At 34.8% G+C, this 23,102-nt stretch overlaps 1 protein-coding gene across 1 annotated transcript in view; it reads right to left on the bottom strand.

The window, feature by feature from the left end:
• The window catches only part of SYCP2 (synaptonemal complex protein 2), a 50,692-nt gene that overhangs the window by 23,686 nt on the left and 3,904 nt on the right, over positions 1-23,102 (bottom strand). Inside the window, exons 3-18 of the mRNA XM_019757165.2 lie at positions 22,446-22,574; positions 21,558-21,662; positions 21,241-21,265; positions 19,013-19,098; positions 18,307-18,392; positions 18,005-18,039; positions 17,041-17,183; positions 16,907-16,959; positions 16,075-16,120; positions 15,453-15,548; positions 11,297-11,357; positions 5,846-5,994; positions 4,580-4,654; positions 3,961-4,113; positions 1,288-1,387; positions 290-435 (exon numbers count right to left, since the gene is read on the bottom strand). Of these exons, the coding sequence (XP_019612724.2) occupies positions 290-435; positions 1,288-1,387; positions 3,961-4,113; positions 4,580-4,654; positions 5,846-5,994; positions 11,297-11,357; positions 15,453-15,548; positions 16,075-16,120; positions 16,907-16,959; positions 17,041-17,183; positions 18,005-18,039; positions 18,307-18,392; positions 19,013-19,098; positions 21,241-21,265; positions 21,558-21,662; positions 22,446-22,574 (1,488 nt within the window). The remainder of the gene's footprint in view (positions 1-289; positions 436-1,287; positions 1,388-3,960; positions 4,114-4,579; positions 4,655-5,845; positions 5,995-11,296; positions 11,358-15,452; positions 15,549-16,074; positions 16,121-16,906; positions 16,960-17,040; positions 17,184-18,004; positions 18,040-18,306; positions 18,393-19,012; positions 19,099-21,240; positions 21,266-21,557; positions 21,663-22,445; positions 22,575-23,102) is intronic.

Here is a 23,102-nt window from a genome sequence, read left to right as displayed (position 1 = left end):
CCCCGTAGCAGACACTAATTTGTATAATAAACTAAAAAATGATGGTGAGTCCATTCTGCTACCGAATGCCTAAATCAGAGTTATATTGAATGGATATTCCTAAATTTTATTGTCAGCACAGTAAGTGAGTCGTCTGTGAGAATGACCTTACATTCAAGGACAAATGATATCTGAAAAAAAGCAATGCCTTAAGCAAAGTGAGACACTCACTGCTTGTAAAAGAAGTTAGCTCAATATGTATTTCTATAATAACTTGATAAAAATTTTTTAAAAATGCTTTCAAAGTTACTTTGTCTGTATCATCGCCTCTACTTCTTCCTTCAGATGGTCTAGATTTAAGTGCTACAGCATTAGCCAATGTTTCAGAAACGCCAGGTTTTTCTGCAGGACCCATCATTTGCAGTGGTGGTTTAATTCTTCCTCTTCGTGGTGTTGCTAAAAAGGAGGACAAAGGGATGGTTTATTTGTGGGGTTTTAAAAATTACATATTGCTTTATTGAGGTGCTTTTTAGATGAGGAAGGTTAAACAGGGAGGTTCTATGACGGGTCCCAGGTTTCCGGTTTAGAGAGGAAGTGGATAAGGACACCATTTACCAAGGCAAGGGATGGAGACATAAATTGCTAGGGGTTGGAGTGATGGGTGGAAAGATGCATTTATTTCGGACCTGTTAAGTTTGCGAAGCCTGTTAGACATCAGACAACTGACCAGTAGCCAACGGGATTTGGGGAAAAGAAGGTCACTATTTAATTGCATAAAGATTAAACAAGACTGTTTACAGCAACTAGTACAGTATCAGATTACTTACTAATTTGTATTAGCTCTTAGTATGTACCAGGTACTGTCTAAATGTTTCACAATATTCCTTGTCATTTGAATTAATGATTTTTACTTAATCCTCTGAACAACTCGATGAGGTAGACCCACTTCAACCCCACTGTTTAGAAAGGAAACTGGTTCTAAACTTAGCTAGAAGGTAATCTGTACAAAGCACACACCTGGGAATGGGGAAACAAGGCCAAATGCCTGATTAATTCAATGTTTTATCCACTATATAATGCTGCTCCCACTTAAATTACATTATTAATGATGGGTATTAATGTTTTTAGTAATGTTTATATGCCAATACCCATTAAACTTTCTTAAACATTTGTGGTTCAGAGTTCTCAATTTTTATATCCCCAACTTATCGTCTAGGTCAATTACGTCCAGAATATCCTTGACTTAAAAACGCCTGCTTTAAATTACAATAACACTTGTTAGAAATTTTTTAAGACTGTAAAACTTACATGTGTTGATTAAAAGTATTGGACTTCTCACAGTGTATCTATCTGCACCAGGAACAATCATTGATGCTTCAGACATTTTTCTTTTGCTAGGAGTAATTATCTTAAACCATGAGAAACAACCACAGTAAACACACATTATCTTTTGAAATTAAATATCCTATAATTTTATTCATAATACTTTACCTTGACCACACACACAAGATATATGGCATTTAATAAACAACATGATATCCAGAAATTTCTTTGTTTTAGGTTAACTTTTCACTAACCAGAGGTTTTATCCTAACGTTCGGTATTGAAACAAGGAATATTGTGTTAGAGAAAATTTATAGGATACCTAGCCATCGGAAATGAAGTACCTTTACCTCCTAGCTGCAGTTTTACTGCTACTGAGTCTACCTCGTTAAGCAGTGGCTCACAGTTCCCTCTTCTATTTCATGATGATGTTTGCATACATATTTATGTGAACTTGTCTGTGAGTGCTTTCATAATGCTAAGAATTGTCCAAAACTTCCTACATTTAAAAAACTGTATTAATATTCTGTGAAGACTAAACTGCCTTTGGAGTAAAAAGTAGCCACAGGAAGTCAGAGACTGTGACATAAGCAAGTATCCCAATAAAGATTCATATTTTTAACTTCATGCTCAAATGCCTGACTGGTAAAAGCAACAGGAGAGAAGCAGGAATGCATCTGCTTCTGTCCCCCTCGCCACCGCAGGAGTTTCTGAGGGTGCCATGTGAAGGAGCAGACAATGACAAACTGTAAAGAGGCAGAGAGCTGTTTTTAAAAAGGCACCTACCTACCTGCCCCTAAGACAGAGAAAAAGAACACTGATGGAGTTTTGGTAGGTATGTACAATAGGACATGGAGGAAAGGGCGGGGAGGACAGAAGAAAAAGGAATTCTAAGATCAAGCACAAAAGCACTGGACCAGCAGATTCTTCTGAGAGAAATGACAATTCCTAGAGGTATAGTGAATGGGACCTGAACAGTTACTTATTCATATAAATACTTTCAACACTTAATCCTTATTGAAAACATAGTGGCCATTTAACAATCCTGCAGTGTTTGCAATCTTAGGTGTGCTTACAATCTTTCCCCGAGTTTGTAATTCAATAGGTATAATGTGGGGATCCAAGAATCTGCATTTTTAATAAGGACTCAAATTATGATTCTGATATAAAGACTGAAATGGCTTTTATGATCTAGGGTTAACACGACATTTTTAATTGAATGAATGACACAAGACTAAATGGAAAAATCATAACATAAACCTCAAATGTATGGAAAATCCTGTGAGAGTTCTAGTTGCCTATGGTGAGAGATTGGTAAAAAATGAAATAATCAAAAAAGGCTCCACAAAGAAAGTGAAAATGAACCAAGGCTTACAAATGTAGTAAGTACACTTTGGATGCGTAAAGGTGAGAAACAAACAACATGCGTGAAGGTACAGAGGCAAGAATGAGCGTGACATAAAAAGACACAATAAAACAACTGACCTTACTCAAGTGAAGGGTATTTTGTAGTCTCAGAGCCAAAGTTCAGACTAAGTGAGATAAACACAGAGATCACAAAGCTTTGAGCAGAAAAATGCTACAAAAATACTAGTGTTTAGAAAACCAGTGGTACGCCATCTAGGGTAGCTCACAGGATGAAACAATGGTGTCAGAGACCAAGCCAGAGGTGGCTGTGGTCATGCAGGCATGCTCAAATGAGTACCGGTCAGGGGAACAGGAGGCAAGGGTGTGGGAGACACTAGGAAAAAACAATCACTAACACCTTGGTTCTAGGTGAGGGGGGATGGGAGGCAGGGATGACATCAGAAAAATCAATGGTAGCAGGACTTTAGGATGGAGGCAGATACACATTTGAGGCAAAAAATAAAGAGTTTGAGATTAGGTTTCAGGAAAGGGCTTACTGAGACACACAGAAGACAACATGAGAAGAGGAAGTGGGGATGTCGCTGTAGAACTTTGAAGAGGAGTCTGGTACATTTATTCTAAGAGCTTCCACTGTGCACGTGAAGGAAGCTCGCAAAGGGAGAAGGTACATGCAGAGATGTTCAGAAGGCCAGGTACCCAGATTGTAAAGCAAGTCCACTTCCAGGAGGCGGGGAGAGGAACTGCTGCTGATACAGTAACAGAAGTAGGAAGAGAATTAAAATGCTGACAGAGAAGTCAAAGAAGAGGAGGGCATTAAGGAAGCGAGGGCTGTTAGCAATGTCAAGTGTCACAACAAGGTCACAGCCGGCTGTCAACGGTTCTACCGGATGTGGCCCAGAGGAGAGCCTCAGTGGAGGAGGAGGCGGAAAAAGAACCTAATACTTTGCTTTCTTTCTTCATGCAAATAAATGGAAATTTATATACACATTATAAATGTGTATTCTACATTATATCTAAATGCAAAAATAGAAAAGTTACATGTAAAAAGTGGTGATTACTTTGCTAATTTGGAAGTATGTAGTATACCTGTCCTAACCCCCTAACCCTTACCCATAAACACAATTTGATAAAAACGCTATCTTTTGTTTGTATTTGCGAAAGGCAGAGAAAATACTTTGGAATGTTATTGATGAAGGCTATTAGCATAACTTCTAGATGCTTTTTCTATAATTATATATAACAATGACTTGACATGTTTTTTATGAATGACTATTTTGACACCATATTTACCTCAAGCTCACTATTTTTTCTGTCCCCGTGAGTACTGTTTTTGATATATTTTGGAGGTTTAGGTTTAGCAAATTCCCTTTGGGAGTTAGGTTTTTCTTTCAAACTAAAGAGTTCTTCTTCAACCAGTGAGGTTTGACTTTCTGGCACTAGAATCTGTTGGAGAATGTGGAAAAAAAAGTATTTAAAACTGCAAACCGCAGGATATTCTCAAAAACCACTGATGTCTTAATAAAGCACCCATTCATCTTACATGGATATCAGTTCTTTCCGTTTCTATGTACTGTTATAATTTTCAGTCCTGCAAAGTGACCCAACTAAAAGCATCCACTTTTTCAAATGTTAATAGACCTAAAACAAGCTAGCTTTCGCATTAGTGGAAGGACAGATACTTCTAATTTTTGAAGTTACCCAAACTGGTATTGATTAATAACTATCTGCCTGCTATACTAAATTATCATTAATAACATGTTTAAAAATCATATACATCTTATTGGGGCACTATCTACGTTGAGACCATTTATTTTTTAGATGTTCACCCTCCAACATGAACTTGATTGCTGTGCTATCGTTTGGGTTAAACTTAGCCCAATGAGTAAGATCAAGGAAGTGAGACACATACCTGTGACCCACTTGCATCAAAAAGTATATGCACAGATGTCTTGGCAACTGAGATACTCTGTTTTCTGGTAAAGTCCTAAAATTAAATTAATTAAAAGTGATACATTAAAATGGAAAGAACTGGAAGAAAATGGTAATTACTTCCTGTTTTCTTCCACAATGGCCCAGTTATCTCAAGTCATTATTTTGTATATATAAATACCATTCTCAGACAATTCAGTGACTCCCCATTAGCCATAGTCTTCTTCGTCTGCCATTTTGGTAAGGGTTCCTCAAAACAGATTCTCTGGATTCTTCACCATAAGTATTTGCACTCCCATAAATATGTGCCGCCCCCCCGAAATTCATGTTGAAACCCAATCCCCAATGTGATGGTGTTAGGAAGTGGGGCCTTCAGATGGTAATCAGGTCTTGAGAACAGAGTCCACACGAATGGGGTGCCCTTTCCCTACCAGAGACTCCCCCAAGAGCTCCCTCATCCCTTCCACTATGTGAAGGTACAGTGAGAAGGTGGCCACTATGAACCAGGAAGTGGGCCCCACCAGACCCCAAATCTGCTGGGACCTTGATCTTGGACTTCCCAGCCTCCAGGACTGTGAGATATAAACGTTTGTTGTTAAGCAATCTAGTCCATTGTATTTTTGTTACAGCAGCCTGAACAGACTTAAGACACCCACTATCCAAATTTGTCAACAGAGTATCTCCCCCAAATATAACATGAATTGTCACCTTAGATTTCCAGTTAAACAATATCCATCTCACAATGTCTTCCACAGACCTGCAAAGCGTTTTATCTAAATTTCATCCGTCAACTTCGAAGTCATTTCAAGCCCCATCTCCACAGCCTTTCCTTCAAATCTGTCTCTTAATGCACATTCTCTTTCCGCAACTTCCCCACTACCTTTTCCCTCTGCCACTTACTTCTTCTTCTGAGGTATATGCTGTAATTCTCACAAACAGTGTTTAATACCTTGAAAACAGGGCTTTGTCTCATTTCATTTGTTAAACACCTGGCAGGAATTCATTAAATGTTTGGAGTAGCTGCTGCTAACTTTGTCATCTGAGATTATTCTTTTTCTAATAAGTACCTCAAAGGGTATAGCTAACAATCTGATGGCAAGTCCACAATACAAATGTAAAGAACTAAAAATCTACAAGACATTTTAAGATTTCGAGAAAAAAAAATCAATGAAACTTAAAGCTCCAAGTAACCATAGGTTTCTAGAATGTGAAAATAATATTTATTAAAAACAGTTTAAACACTTACCCTATATTTATCTGTGCCAAAAATTTTTTGTGTCACCTTAGTAATTTCTAATGATGCATGAAAATATAAAAGCAATTCTTTCCCTTTTCTGTTACAAATTTTTACTGTATTTTTCAGAATTACGGTCAGTAGCTTCTTCGATTCTCTCACTGCACAACAAACAAATCACGATGATTAGTTTATTTTCATTTTTATAATACTCTTTAGGTATACTATAAATAAGAAAAGCGTGCAGCATATTAATTAAAATGAAATAAAATTAACTTTTAGGTTTCAATAGTATTTAAATTCATTCTGATACTACCTATGTAATCAACTAAGTCAATTTATTTTAAAATAATCTTTTTAATCAATTTATTTTTCAGAGTTTCAGTTTCTTGATCTATAAAGTATAGGGTAATACAACAAAATAACCTAAAGCCCTGAGTACATTCAGGACACTAACACGTTCTTAATAATCCTTGAACACATGTGAGAAAACTATTTTCTTAATTTAAAAGAGGCAAACGAAATGACTAATTCCGTGAATAACTGTATTTCTATGCATAAGTATCTATTAAGACATTTCTATTAAATCCAGTTGCTACAAATGTGTTGACAACAAACAATCGTTTGATAAAAACTTGAGTGCTAGGAAATTGTGCATTAAGGATACAGTGCTGATCTTCAGGGATTTATTAATCAAGTGAAAAGAAAATACTGTAAGTGCCATTTTATAAGAGGTATTCACCTCACTCCTCCAAAAAGGTATCAAAAAGTTACCTGGCACCCAATTAACGTGCCTGTTATTATGGACTCAAGGCCGCTATGGTGGTGCTCCTTTGGGGATGGCGAGGTCTCTACACCTGCCCCCAGGGCACACTTCTTGGCAGGAGGCAAACAGCTTGAAGGAGAAGGACCACACGGAGGAGAACAATTTGTTTCTACAGCAGGAAAAGCACTGCTGGCCACTCAGTGATCTGCTCTAAAGGACAAACAGTCCAACAGGCTATCCATTTCTGATTCTTGTGAGGCTCTCAGAAGCAGAAAATGCTTACTTGTTTTTGCAACTATGTGGCCATGAAATTTTCACAGTAATGTCTTTTGATGGTACTAAGAATTATGAATTGCTTAAAGACAGTGGTGACGGTTTCTAACTCAAAGTGTCAGTGGGTTTTTTTGTTTTTGTTTTCTTTGGGAAAAAAGTCATGAGTTTCAACAGTCACAAGTTTTCAGGCTTTAGAGATAAAAGTTGAGGTGACTTTGAAGATGATAATGTTTCGACGAAGACTGGAACATTTATAATCCACATGGATATTTTTGCTGATTGTTATATCCCTCTGATATGCATTTCACTTTTTCCCTGCAGCTTGCTGTGAACTTATAGTAAATGAAGTATTTGCTTCAATGAAATAGTATTAGAATCACTTCAAATTTATTATTTTGCTGAATGCCTTGTGCTTATTTGTACAAAGTATTCACAAATATCGTGACTATCTGCAAAAGAATTATTCATACTTATTTTATTTTACTGCTGGCTTTGTTGAAATTTCTGACATTTGCTTTGACTGCCTGGAGTATATCACACCTTGCTTTTTAGTTATTGAGCAATATTAATGAGATACTGGAAAACTTCCTATTTTGTTGCTATAAATCCAAGTATTTATAGATGTTAACATAATTGGATGTTATAGTGTTATCTAGGTATTTCTCTGGGATTCCAGTATACTATACTTACATGAATATAATAAAATGCTTTCTTCTGCAAAGCCATTAAAAACACTTTTCAAAAATTGTCCATGGAGCCTGTATTTTATAATTTCCTATACATTGTTTATAAAAGGCTCTAACTGCACTCTGTCATGCTGCTGTTTCCTCATATCCCCTCAGTCAGAAACTTCTTGTAGAAATTCTTTCACTAGAAATATTGATTTATCTCCAGGGTCCACACCTTTTTAACTTCCATGAGTGCCATTTGTGTAAAAATGTAGATCCCACCTGCTCCATACAAGTAGGCCAGATTATGGCTTTATCACAAGGGTATTAAAGGATACAAATGAACAGCCGGTGAAGGGTCCACAGTGTGAATGAAGTCTGGAGGGGTCCTGAGAACAAGAGCTCCTATCCGTTTGGACAGTGCGGTATATGCAGTACACCACCCTCCTAGCACGTAAGCTCCCCCCAGATTTTGACCCATGCATAAAGAACTTGATGTTTTATAAAAATATCCTCATACAATTAGGGTGAGTTATATATTGGAAAATAGATCTTAAAAATCAACTTTAAGTGACGCCATGAAAATAACTTTTTGCCCAATGAATATGCAACTACATTTGGCAAGATGCAAAAGACAAAACCTTAGTAAGAAGTGATGGCAGTGATTAACACGGGAAATGATGTGAAATAAAGGCGAGAGGAGAAATGCAAAAGATGTTAAGAGACAAAAATGAAGGAACATGGAAAATAATTATTAGGAGAAAGGAAACCATCAAGAATGGCTTCTGCACTTGGGAACCTGGAAGGTTATCATACCATTTGTCAAGACAGAAAATAAAGGAGCTTTGGGAGTATGAGTCTAGTTTCAGACATGGCTTGAGATATTTGTGAAAATAGCCAAATGGAATGGTTTATTACTCACATCTGCATTTAAAGCTCAGTTGAGAAATTAGGGAAAATGACTGAAAAATGAAAGTATGGTCAATAGTGTCAAATGTGGGGGAAAGACTGAAACTAATAATAAGATTGTTAATTATTTTGACATCTGAAACTTCAGTGGAGTGGGATATAAAACAGAATGTAATAAGATCAGGCATGAATAGCAGGAGAAGGAAAAGATTTAGTAAAAACTATTCTTGTAAAACTGGCTATAATGGAAACAGAATGAGCTTGCTAGAGCTAAAGACATAGGATTCAAGCAGGCTTTTTGTTTTAAGATGCAGTGGCAAGTGTACCATAAAAATGCAAGATATGAAAAATTCGGGGAAGGACTTTATGCTAAGTGAAATAAGCCAGTCACCAAGATATATACTGTGTGATTCAACTTAAAATAGTCAAGTTCACAGAGACAAAAAGTGGAATGGTGGTTACTAGGGGTTGAGTGGAGGGTGGAACGGGAGTTGTTTAATGGATATAGTCTCAATTTTGCAAGTTAAAAGTTCTGGAGATCTGTTTCACAATGACGTGAATATACTTAACATTACTGAATTGTATACACTTAAAAATGGTTAAGATGGTAAATTTTGTTGTGCATTTTTCTCACATCAATAAAAAGAAATTGGGTGAGCAAACTTTTATACTATTTTGGCAAGTTTTCTGTAATCTAAAACTATTCCAAAATGAAAAATGTATCTTTAAAAAAGACCCAAATCAAACTCATTGAAATGAAACATATATTGTCTGAGATAAACATACAGGACAGGATTAGAAGCAGATGAGACACTGCAGAAAAAAATATTAATGAGCACGGAACACAGCAATATAAAACTATTCAAATGAAAGAAGAGAAAGGAAAAAAAAGTCTGGGGTGGGGGTTGGGGAACCCAGAGAATCACTGAGCTGTGGGAAAACTTCAAGTAGTTTAGTATAAGTGTAATCAGAATCTTCATAGTGGAGGGGGCGAAAAGGAGCAGAAATGAAAGTTGAGGAATAATGGATGAAAAGTTTCAATTTGATAAAAACTATAAATCCCCAGAAGCAAGATGCTCAACGAATTCCAAGAACAAACAACATGAAGAAAATTACACTAAAGCATTATAATCAAATAATGTAAAACTAGTGATGAAGAGAAACTCTTAAAAGCAGCCAGGGGGAAAAAGATTTCAAATAAAATGAAACAAAGATGAGAATGACAGCAGACCTCTCATCAGGAACAATGCAAGCTTGGAGACAGTAGAGTAACATCTTTAAAGTAAACTGAAAGAAAAACAATAGGCAATGTAGAATTCTGTGTGTATCAGAAATACTTCTCAAATACAAAAATAAATATTTTTTGACATATGAAAACTGAAAGACTTATCACCAGCACATCTCCACTACAAGAAATATTGGAGAAGTCACTCAGGCAGAGGAAAATAATACCAGATGGAAATCTGAGTCTACACAAAGGAAAGCTGAACATTGGAAATAGCACATACTTCTTAATCCACTTTTTAAATCTCCTTAAAATCTAGCTGGCTTCATAAAGCAAAAATTCACTACACCATGTTATGGTGTTTCTGACACATGCAGAAGCAAATGGTACAAAGGCTAGGAAAGCAAAAATGGAAGTATATTGTTACAAGGGTCTCATACTATATACATAAAGGGGTATAATATTACTTGAATATACACACTATTAAGTTAAAGATGTATAAAATGAACCCTCAAGCAACCACTGAAAAAAGGGAGTATAAAACTAACAAAAGAGATACAACGAAATCATTAAAAACTCAATTAATACAAAGGAAGAAAAAGAGAAAAAAACATAGCAGGTGGGATGTCAGGTAGAAAAATCAAGAGCTAGATGGTAAATTAAAAGCATATCAGTAATCACATTAAACACAACAATTAAAAGGCAGAGACTGTCAAATTTCATTTAAAAAACAAGACCTAATATATGATGCCTATAAGAAACCCGCTTTATACACACACACACACACGCACACACACGAGTTAAAAATAAAGAAAATATATGCCATGTTTTAACTAACCAACAAAAAGCTAGAAGAGTATATTAATATTACATAAAGAAAATTGCAGAACAAACAATATTATCATTATCAAAAATAGGGTCATTTCATAATGACCATTAAGAAAATGAATAAGCAAGATACAGACTGGGAAAAATACTCAGAGAACACTTAATCTGTCAAAGAATTGGTATCCAGTATACATAAGGACTCAAAAACTTTTAAAAAGGCAGTCCAGTAAAAAGTAGACAAAATATTTAACCAGATACTTCACAAATGAAGATACATGGATGACCACTCAGCACATGAAAAAGTGCTCAACATCAATGGTCACTACAGAAACACAAATAAAACTATCGTGATATGCCACTGCATGCCCACTGAAATGACTAACATGTCTTGGCAGCAGAATTTGTGGTGATAACAGTCTGCCAAGTTGTATAATACTGTCCAGCAGTGTTACACAATTCCAGTTCTCTGAGTGGATAAACGAGATATTTGGATCTAATCAAACAAATATGATGGAAGGACAAGAGCCTTGAACATACTGACGAGAAAGTGACTGCTCCTGCGTTCTAGTCAGATAGAGAAAGAAACAAGTACAGGAGGGAGCTGGGAGCAACCCTGTGGGAGGGGAAACATAGGGGCAGGACATTTGATGATGCTGAACAATCAAACGGATGAACGGGAACATAGGAAGTGTTCATTTTGCTTCATTGGGCTATTTTGTTTTCCCAGAGAGCATGCACCTTCTACCTGGCATGCTAAGAATCAGGAAGAGAATCACAGAAAACAAGCTGAATACCTTCAATGCTGTATATTTGTACTTCTTCCTCAGGCACCGTGACTGCTTCCCACTGATGATCCTTAAAATGTAAAAACAGGTTTTGACCATAAATAAGTAATTTACTCCTGCTTTAAAGCTTCTTTAAACACCATTTTTAAAGTTCTACAAGCAATAAAGTTTATTTATTACTAAATATCACTCAGTAACCATTTGTTATCACACATTTCTTGCTTCATCAATTGACTGCATAATACATTATACATCTGTCCACTCTTAAAAGGAAATAATGGTATGAATTTTATGGTTTCCTATTCTTGACCAAAACAAGAAATGACTACCCATGAATATTTATTTGAGGACATTCCTTTAAAAAAAATGTTACCAAATTCTGTCATTTCTTCCTTGAAATGTTTTGTGAAATCATACACATTCCTCAAATCCCACCTACTGAATGTCCTCAGATTCAAAGATTTGATGCACATTAATTAATAACCTAAAATGTTTTGCCCTTTCAAGTAATTTAATTGAAAATTTGCATAACTGAATAAAATACTGAATTCACGAAGTCTGAGTAAACATCAGACGCCATGCCTAACAGATGGGATTCTAAAGCCTCCCAGTCATGTGAGGCAAACAGACCAACTCCTTAGTTACTTACGCACAACTCACTCTATAGAAACTCCCTTAAATCCCCCATCTCTTCACTAACTCCCTCCACTTCTTCGCCTTAATCGAAACCGGTGTGTACTCTGATGGCACCATTACCGTTATAGCCCTCTTCAGGTAAGGTGCTAATTCTTCCTCAAAGCTCAGGGTCAGGAGGAAAGGGTTGGCATCTTCTCTCCCCACCACTTTGAGCAGTTTCACAGTTCTCTGTGTGAAACAACTGGCTCCTGTGAGGCCCATGCCAGGAGCACTCTCTATACCTAACTGGCTGCTTTCATCTCCTAACTCCAAAATGACTCCTCCACATACGGAGGCACCCAGGTCAGTGCCTTCCTTTACATCTTTTTTTATGTTATGGAAATGTTTAAAAGGTAGAAATCATAATATAACAAACCCAAAATACGCACTTACCCAGTGTAACAGTTACCGATATATTGTACCCATCTTGTTTCCTCTTTACCTGCTGCTCTCCTTCCATTACACTCTCTCTTTTGGCTTAAATTTTTCTATTCAACTTCTGTCACCCCAGCCATCAATTTTAAAAAGCTCTTACCCTTAAAGTACATGACAAAATCCCTCCCTTGAATCCACATCTCATTCCAGCTACTACTGTGCTCTTTCCCTTAATTTGATGTTTTACCTCCTCTATATTTCAATTTTCCAGGGATGCCTAAATCCTTGTCTCCTAAGTGAAACTGCTCTTTGACTGATCACCAGTTTTTATTTTAATATTTGTTTTGACAGTGCTGCTCATTTCCTCTCCTGAAAACACCCTTCCCTTGCCTTCCATATCATGATAGATACCCTTTTGATTTGTTCTTTTGGCTGATTCCTCAAGTATCCTTCAGGGTAGAGGCTCTTCTACCTACCCTGTATACATTAGGGTTTTTCACAGCTGTCATCTAGGCACTCATTCAATCCCATGATTTCACTGATCATCTACATACAGACCGCTTCTAAATCTCTACCCTGGCTTAGCTCTCTGGCCTGAACTTCAGACCAGTACACCCAGCTACCTGCAGGTACCTCCAGCTGAATACCCCAGGGGTCTCTCCAGAGCTGACCTCATCGTCTTTCTCCTACAAAACTTCTCCTCCTGTGACAACAGCCCCAACCATCCAGTTACCCAAGCTTTACTAAGCCTCCCTCTTTTTACTACAAACAAATCACCACGTCTGCTCAGTTCTACCTCTTCTCAAGTTTTCCTGGAATCCATCCATTTTCATCCATCCCCACTGTAACTTTCCAAAACCAAGCCACTATAATTTCTCACCTGGATTACTGCAAAAGTCTCCTAACTGCCTTTTACATGAATGTGGTCACCAGGAGAATCTTTTACATGAATGTGGTCCTCAGTGCCTAGCACATATCTGGCACATAGTAAGCTTACGATATTTGTTGAATTGATGTTACCTCTACTTATAATCCTTCTTTGGCTTCGCTCTATCTTATTTCTTTCCAATCTCCTTTGCACTCTTTGCACTAACCATACTATGCATCTTTCAGTTCTTTGAATATTCTATTTATTCATTTTTGTAATAAATGTGGATAGCTACAAATGAGAAAGACAGGTCCCTGATTTCATAAATCTTACATTCAATGGGGGGAAAGAGACAACGGACAATAGATAAACAGAATGATCTTAAGTAGAAATAACTACAATAAAGAAAACAAAACAGGACAGTGTGCTACAATGTGGCTGGAGGCAGCTTTGGATTGAGCTGCCAGAGAGTACCTTGATAAGGAGATGGTATCTGGGCTGAGATCTAAGTGGGAAGGGACTCAAACATGAAGGTCTGGAGGAGGGTTCTAGATAGAACACCCCACAGGTGGAAAGACCTGAAATGGGCATGACCCGTATTAGAGGAATAGAAAAAATACAAATGGAATATGGCTGGACACAGAAGCCCAGAGAATGGCCTGAGATGTCAGAGAAACAGTCAGGGGCCAGATCATAAAGACTCCCATATGCCTCGATACAGGGACAAAAGATGGGCTTCAAGCAGCCACTCTATGGAGAATGACTTCTAGGAGAGTAAGAGAGAATATAGGGATAATACACTACTGCTATAAAAATCCGGAGAAGAGGCTTCTAAATATATTTTTTTGGGGAAGAATCTGCCAGCACCTCTTGATCAGTGTCTGGAACATAACGGGCATTAAATACTTATAAATGCATTTTACACTAGCCTCATCATGTGTAATACTGCAATAGTTTGCTTTCTTGTCTGAATCATCATTAGACCAAGCTGAATGAAGGCAGGAACTACATCGGTCCTATTCTAGCCCCTTCTTCCAAAGTGCAAGTCCAGTTTCTGAGAAAATCCAGTTAAAAAGACTCCTACAAGCCCTGCAGGAGTAAATGTACTCATGAAAACTCAGTGCCCGTGAGAGTCAGGGCTGGTATTTGACTAAGAAGGTACCCTAAAATACAAAGAAATAAAGGTGTGTGGGAGCTCTAAGAGGCATGTGGTGAATGTTCGTCTATCAAGAGTTTACCTAGAACAAAAAACAGGATTTTACGAGACTAAAAAGACTAAAGCCTCATTAAACTATCAGCAGCCACAATTAAATTAGTAAATGCAGATTAACTCTTACTCAGATTTTGGCAAAGTGACTATATACAAAAGGTGCCAAAAAAATGTATACACATTTTAAGGAAGGAAAAAAACTATTAAAATTGTAATACTCAATATATAGGATAGCAAAAGATGAATACAAGTCACATGTGACTTCTGCAATTACAAGAGGTGCTCAAAGTGGTTCCCATCAGTGTGCAGACACTTCTGATTACAGCGAACTACTGCTTGAGCAACGCTGACCAAAGTGTCCACTTGTATACATTTTTTGGCACACTTTTGGCACCCCCGGTATATAGTTTGAGCTAGAGATGCCCCAATGTACCAAACAGTAAATGGTAACTATTTGGAAACAACAGCTCAAGAATGTTCCTCAGGTTAAAAAGAGATCGGTAGGACATACACCATCTGGTTGGAGGGTTTAAAACATAGCTACAGTAGAGCACAGTAGGAAAAGAACTAAAATTGACTTCCAAATACTACCATAAGAAACAATTCCTCACTATTTTGAAACAGAAGATTATATGAATAAGTAAGACCACTTGCCATCATCTGGTAATGTTATTTTTAACTGAGTGCCTCTGTATTTGAGTAACTGTTGCTTGCTTTCTAGATTCAATTCACTTTATTCATGCAAATGTGAAATTTTATCTGACATTAACTTGTAATTTATTTCTGAAAAACTTATGTTAAAAAACTAGTATTAAAATTTAGCATGAATTTTTCTGTTGCAATACAATATCAGAAATAATTTTCATTTTTAATTAGCTTGATAGGTTACTACGTTAATCAAAATTACTGGGGTAACATTGAAAAATATTAAAATAACTACAAAAATAAATACACAAAGAAATATACATTCTTAAATTAAGACGTTTTTTATTTATATACACATACATAGAAAATGGCACAGAGGGAGTAAAACTCACATCATTGTCCCCAGCAATGTAGAATGATAAAGTCTGGCTCCCAAGATTAAAATCTATCCAAAATTCCTCAAGTTTTTCATCTGATGGTATTTGCAGCTAAAAAAATAAACATATGCAACTAATATATTCTATGCTTTTAAAAGTGACAACAGATAATTATGATCATGTAATATTCATGATTGGATTTTCCTTTTTTTGAAAAGAGTATAGCTGGTGAGGGAAGATAGAGGAGAAAAGTATAGCATTTAAATCAATTTAGAAACAAAAAATGCTGCTTGGTATTCTATATAGAAATTAGCTAGCTCCAAGAAATCACAAATATTCCAAGTGCAAATAAAGGTTGAAAATATTAGTATGAATATATTAATGAATGATAAACCAATAATGGGCTTATAAAGGAAACAGAAGCAAATTTGAAGGATAGCCTTTATAATTCATTTATCCTTGGGTACAAACATGCTGTATCATAAAATGTCTCTTAGATATAGAATACCAGACCAGCTGTATTTGAAATCTAATTATGACTATTTTTAATGTTATTGCCAATTTGTAACATGTAATTCACTTGATTCTTCCATCAAAATTCATCCAATAACTAAAACATGTTAAATTGAAAACTTACCTCATACGTATCAAGAAATACTGATAAACAAGGAAACGTAAAGACTCTGAAATAAAACAGTAGTTTGAGTTAAATAAAAATAATAAGCCTTCGCAGCATAAGCTTGGCTAGTCCTAGAAATCATGCCAAGGATAAAAAGAAAATCAGGCAGCGGTCATAACAATTTAAATAAAATCACATCTCCTTCTTCATTACTTTTCAAAGTAAGAGTTAATGTAAATTTGTTTCTGTAGAGAAAACATATTACTTTGACGATATTACTCAACCTACCATTGTGACTAAAGTGATTGTACCATATTCCTCTCTGTGCTATTGACTATGCACATTGAGTCCTATTTTATCTCACACTATTAATACAATGGAGGTTATGACTTAGATGGGAAAAGAAGAGTAGAAGTGACTAATACTCCTAATAAAAATGGCTGAATTCATTGAATACTTCCTCGGTCAGATATGATTATAAATACTTAGCCTATAATTATCTCACTTAATGTTCACAACAAACATATGAAGGAGGCATTATCAGTGTTCTTATTTTATAGTTAACAACAAAAATGAGGCAAATGAAGGTTAAATACTTTGCCCAATGTTACAACAGGGAGAGAGGAACCCGTGATTCAAATACTTGCACTTAACCCTCACCCGGCCTTTCATCTCCTTAGTAAGTAAAGTAAAGCCGGTGTGAACTCAGTCATCCAATGTGTTCTGACCATCTGCAAGGTGCCAGGCACTGCATTGCAAATACTGTTTTTCAGTCATCATCAAAAACGACAGAAATTTACTTATCCTTCCATGTCCATTCCTGAGAGTAAATAATCTGCATTAAGTTTACCTTCTCTTGTCTCCAAGCATGCCATTTACAAGGTTGAGAAAAATCCTGCAATCCTAATTTAAAAAAGAGAAACTTTTAAGAAGTATAGTAATTTTTAAAAACTATTGTCAATTTGTTATTTTCATACTACTTACTGTTTCAAATTCAGAGTCTTTAATTCTTTTAAATGCATTAGCAATAAAATCCATTGAAAACCACTGACACGCCAGTTCTTGTCTTTGATTTTCTGTGGTCATTCTGCATAAAGCTTCTACAATACCTACTTGTAAGTCATAATCTTAAAAAAAGAAAAAGTTAATGTATTATTTGAAATTTTGAAAATTAAGAGTATATAAAAATCAATATATTTTATAAGGTATTAGAAACAAGAGCAATTAAGGAAAATATTAGTGTAATTTACTCATCTTTTGCCATTTTCTTTATATAAATTAGAAATAGCTCATCATTATAGAAATAAATACAGCCCTAATAACAAGTTTACTAATAGGAGTGAAAATAAAATTTTTAAGGATATTTAAAGGAAACTCCTAAGTATTCAAAGACTATGACATTCCATTATTATTAGAGTTGTGAATTGTAAATTAATTCACACAATAATCTATACATCACAAAATCTGTTTTCCTTTTGTGTAATACATTTACATTATTCCAAAGTACTTTAACCCAGTGGTTTATTCTATATGTACATCACTACATCAAAATTTGTTCATATGAAACAGGAAAGAAAATTGAATTTTTTTAATAAAAACATTGTTTAAAAACAAATCTATCAATTCCAAGAATAACCTCCTGACTTCATAAAATACCATTTGAGGAATTTCTTAGCAAAAGTAATTCAAATCTATTGGAAAATTAAGTTGTTATTCATAAATCTACTATTAGGTACCAATTATATTTAACAATCCAGTCATAATTATTACTTCAGTCCCACAAAAATTTATCATTTACTTAAAGTAATTAAAAATTACTTGATTATATATAGTTTATAATTCCCTCCCATAATCTCACGACATTATCAGGTTAATATATTTTGACTAAAAAGAGATTTTATTAATAAATTTAGAATTATTTCAGATATGGACATTTGAAAAAACTTACCTCCAGCATCTAAAATCCTTTCTCCCATATTACTCCTGTGAATCAAAATGATAGATTATATACTAAACTAATAATATCAGTTAAACACAAAGCCATGTTAAGGAAACCTTCACTAAAAAACTTCACTTTACAATTGCTAGTCTCACAGACTTTTGCAGAAAGTATATCCATAAATTATATTAGAAACCTAAAACAGTTTCAGTTTCAATTATTAATACAACTCATGGTTGTTGTATCGCCTTATAAAACATCCTTTAAACTCTTGATTTGAACCACTAATTAAAGCAATATAGTACAATTACATGAAAATTAGCATTTCTTGGCTAGAGAGTATTTTCCTGGCATCTTGAGGCAGTTGGTCAAGCATAGCATTCATTCTTTTTAGAGTCTAGAAAAGAAAAAAAGATACTCCATCAACTTTTTATATTCAGTGAAACATTGTTTAGAAAAATATTATATACATAAACGTAGAAGCCTATTTGTTCTTAATCACAGCCTTTTATTTAGAGAATGGAGAAGGGGAGAGGGAAGAATGTAAGTATAAAATAGTGCCTACAAAAAAAACATAAAACACAGAATGTCAAAAATAGACTATACCATGATTCCTATACTTAAAGCAATGATACTCTGCAATATGACATGTTTCTACTATCACTTTATTATAAGATCTAAGAAAGCAAAAAATGTACCTTAATATTTTTATGGTTATACACATGCACACACATCTATACACTGTTACAGGTTATTTTATATTAAGAACTCCTAATATTTAGATAGTACAATTTATTTTCATATGAGCTATATGTATATATAAACCCATGTTTTTGAATTTTTAATAAATATGTAGGTAATATATTCATCATGTCATGCAATGAATAAAGACAACAGAAATACACTACATGATAATTTAGTGCCAAGATAAAATAATTATTCAATTTGATAAATTGCTACCATATTTTCACTTTCTTATTTTTAGGTTTTAAAAGAAAATCCAACTAATGACTTTACCTCCTGCTGAATACAAATATTCATTCTTGAGTCAATAACCAGGGCACAAATTCGAGGGGCGAAACTTTCCACTATTTGCTTTTTACCTGAATAAAAGTGTTAGATTATTGATAAATGTGCATTTTAAGTTGTTTTCAGTGACAATTTTCACTTGAATGATTAATGGAAAGGAAGTAGCACCAGCTCAGTTCAGAGAAGGCCCACTTGACTGGCCTGGGCATTGGGAAGCATGAAATTCAGTCCTGGCTCTGCCACTAACTAACTCCATGGCTTTGATCAGAAACCATTCAACAGATGTGACTGATCTTAATTCTGGCAAAGGAATCTAAACCTAGCTTCTCCTTTCAGGCACATAAGACGCTATTACTTTTTTGGATGAAATAGATATAATTCAAAAGTGGAAATTTCTTTTTGAGGTTTTTAGAAAACTGGTATTAATTTATACTCATACCTCAAAATGCCATAACAAACATCAACACCTCTCAACCTCAAAAGATCTAAATACCTTGAGCTATTTCTAAAAGTTAACCCTATTCTCAAAAGACGAAGCTTTATTAATACTAAATATATCCAAAGGAATTTTCCACATGCTATTTCATAATGCAAATTTTAAAAATAATTTCAAATAAAGGCAATACTGCAACAGAAATGTACAACCTTCCAAAGTGACTACACTGAAAGAAAAAAAATCAATTAGGTGGAAAGACATAATAACTACTTAAAAAAACAAAAACCTGTTGGATCACTTGATAATCACTAGTGATCTAGGATTGTTTTTCTCCCCTAAAAAAACCATAAGAATTTAGACTAGATTGTTATGCTAATTGCAAAGAAATCCATGAAAAGGTATAACATTAACTATTATTGAAATAAACTGTAATTGACCTTTTAAAAGGATTTGGCTTTGAAGGAACCAAATAGCAGCTGTTCCTTTATTTATAAATAATTCACCAGCCTCAATTACCAATCTTAGGTAGTTTTTCCTCAAGCAAGAGAGATATATTAACTTAGATTGATTACTTAGCACAAGTGAAAGGAAGAGTTGTAGCATGTTTGACATTCTCACTATAGGATTGAGAATTCTGTTCCACTAGCTCAAAGGTTGGCAAACTACAGCCAAGAACCAAATCCAACCCCAGTGCCCATTTCTGTGTGGCTGTATTATTCATCAGCAAGTAATCCATGGAAATATTTGAATCTATCATGTTTTATTGAACCAGTAGTGTCAAGGTGAATCTCATTCACTCTCAAGAACTTCGCCATCAATTACCACTGCATGACTTTGGTAAATAGATTGGGCTTCAGACTTGATAATGTTTCTTAATGAATTCAACCCTAAATTATAAGGGCTAATAGTACTACACGAGAAACTTATACTTCAGTGAAGTCATTTCAATGAAACTAAGGTTATCTGAATCACAAGTAACGCCAAGCTGCTTTCTATGTTTCCTGGGCTGTCAAAAATTAAAACAAGAAGTGACATCTCCATTTCCACAAAAATTTACAGGGGATATACTTTTTTCAAGTTCTAACTACAAGTCTAGCAGAATTTTTGGACATTGATGTTAAATGCAGAGGAAATTTTCATACATCAAAATCCATTTAACTGTGCAATAGAGGAGCTTCCACCAAACCTTCAATTGAAAGTGATTAATCTGAAATGCAATGACATTCTGAGAGGCAAATATTAAGAACCATAATTCTATAAATGCTTTCCAAGTGATGAATATGGTCAATTAAAAATCATGCTTCTGAATTGGTACCAGTATTTGTCATTATGTGCATGAAAAGAGCTTTTCTAATGCAATATACATAAAATCTCATAATAGATAAGCATGAAAAAATGAACATTTGCAATCAATTTTGACAATAGCAAAAACTTTGAACCTTAGTAAGTGAAATGTCATCCCTTCAAAAAAAGAGTGCTATTCTCCTCTAGTATACCTGTATTACAAAAACATTGTACTCAATTATTACTGTATTTTGAATTGCATCAATAAAACATTTGTGGAAATTTGTTTTCTTTCTTGCTGTATAAAGACCTACGTAATATGCTTGATTTTTTTTCTTGGCCTACAATGCCTGAACTATTTACTATCTGGCCCCAACAAACAGAAAAAGTTTGTTGATTTCTGAATAAGACTAGGGCAATACTATGAGAACTGGAAAATTATACTAAAACTCTAAATGCAAATTATTGTTCCATAGAAATAAAGTGTTTACTATACCTTCATCATTGATGTCATATATGACCTGAAAAGAAAGTGAATAATGTTTAATTTATAATGTACTCTCCTATAAAGCATTACAAATAGTATTAAAATAACAGGTTACATTTGAACTCACCACATGTTAATTTAACTTTTATGTGTTAACTAATTATTTAATGATATTAATCAGGATGTTTCATACAATCTGAATAGACTAATCTAACCAAGTCACAAACCAATCTGTTAGTGACTTTTAGGCTCAGGGCAGATAGAACACAAATTGTTTTTAAGTAAACACATGCTTTATAACATAGGTTAATCAATGTGATTTTTACCATCAAAAGATCAAACAAGTCTTCTATCATATTAAAAACAGCTTCATCTTTCGAATTTCCTCGACTCAGAATAATCTCCTTGGATTTTTCAAACCAGGTAACCATGTAAAAAACGAAATATATATATGAGTTACTTTAAATTCAATTTTGAGAATGTGCTTATCTATCTTTGTATAAATAGTAAACCTAGGAATAAAGAAATATCAACAATACAAATTCCAGTACTGTACCAAAATAAGTTTATGCTTTTAAACATCTTCATTGTTTTTATTTTTTGGTAACTCATTATACTTTCCCATTGTTTGAATGGGAATAAAGTTAATCCTAAAATTCCAGGTCGAAGAGCTTTATTTCCCCCTTCAAATTCCTAGTTCAAGTACATTCGTGTAATAGATGAAAATAAGTTATCACAAAATAAGTAAATTATTTTGGCATTGTTACTGTCTGAAAAGTTTTGGTATTATTTTACTTTCAATTAATTCAGATATCTGAGTATAGACTACATCCCATGCACTGTTTCAGGCACTGGGTGTACAGCAATGAACAAAAGAGACGAAAATCAATATCCTACATTCTAGCATGGCAGACAGACAATAAATATAAAAAATAATAAAGTTAGATAGTGATTAAGATGAGCTAAAGAGAAAATAAAGCAAATAAGGGCCTTAGAGAATCTTGCGACCTTAAAGTCACATGCTTATCAAGGAGCCTGTGTAGTTTCCTTGCGATCATTATTTTTGCAACATATACCACAGGTTATAAAAAATATTTATCTCAAAGATTTATATAAAGTCCCCTAATTTATTTTTCAACAGTTTGAACCATTTAATTATTTGAACCTTTAATCGTATTTCCTTCATATGAGTATGTTATATATTTTATACTTATCTTTTGGACTAGTCCTTGTTTTATCAAAGCTGGAGGTCCATATTGCCCTGATATACTGATATTTTTAATACATCTTCCAAACGAAACCAAAATGGTTGAAACAGTTTGGATATTCTTTTTATTAAGTTCCTGAAAGGAAAAGTGAAAATTTAATTATCTGTTCATGCAAAATAGTATGGAATTGGCATTGTGCTAGGAGTTTCATAATTCTCATAAATCCTGAAAGTTAGCCATTATCATAATCTCCAAGCACAAAGGACGAAAGTGTGGTTTTAAAAAAGCCACCTGCCCAGTCTACAGCCCTCTGCACTCTACAAGCTATGCTACCCAAGGGCATGCCGTGGATTAGCATGCTAAGCGAAGTAAGTCAACAGAAAAAGGCAAGAACCATATGATTTCACTGAAATGTGGGACACAATACTGAAAGTAACAAACAAACAAGACAAACAAGCAAAACCTCATTGACAGAGACAACAGTATAGTGGTTACCAGAAGGCAAAGGGGGCGCAGGGGTAGGAGGTTGAAGGGGCTCAAATACATGGTGAAGGGGATTTGACTTTGAGTGGTGCACACACAATGCGATATATAGATGATGTATTATAGATTGTGCACTTGAAACCTATATAATTTTAGTAATCAATGTCATCGCAATAAATT

The sequence above is a fragment of the Rhinolophus sinicus genome, linkage group LG13 (genome assembly GCF_036562045.2).
Source record: "Rhinolophus sinicus isolate RSC01 linkage group LG13, ASM3656204v1, whole genome shotgun sequence".
Classification (NCBI taxonomy): domain Eukaryota; kingdom Metazoa; phylum Chordata; class Mammalia; order Chiroptera; family Rhinolophidae; genus Rhinolophus; species Rhinolophus sinicus.
This window is presented reverse-complemented; position numbering and strand designations above follow the sequence as displayed.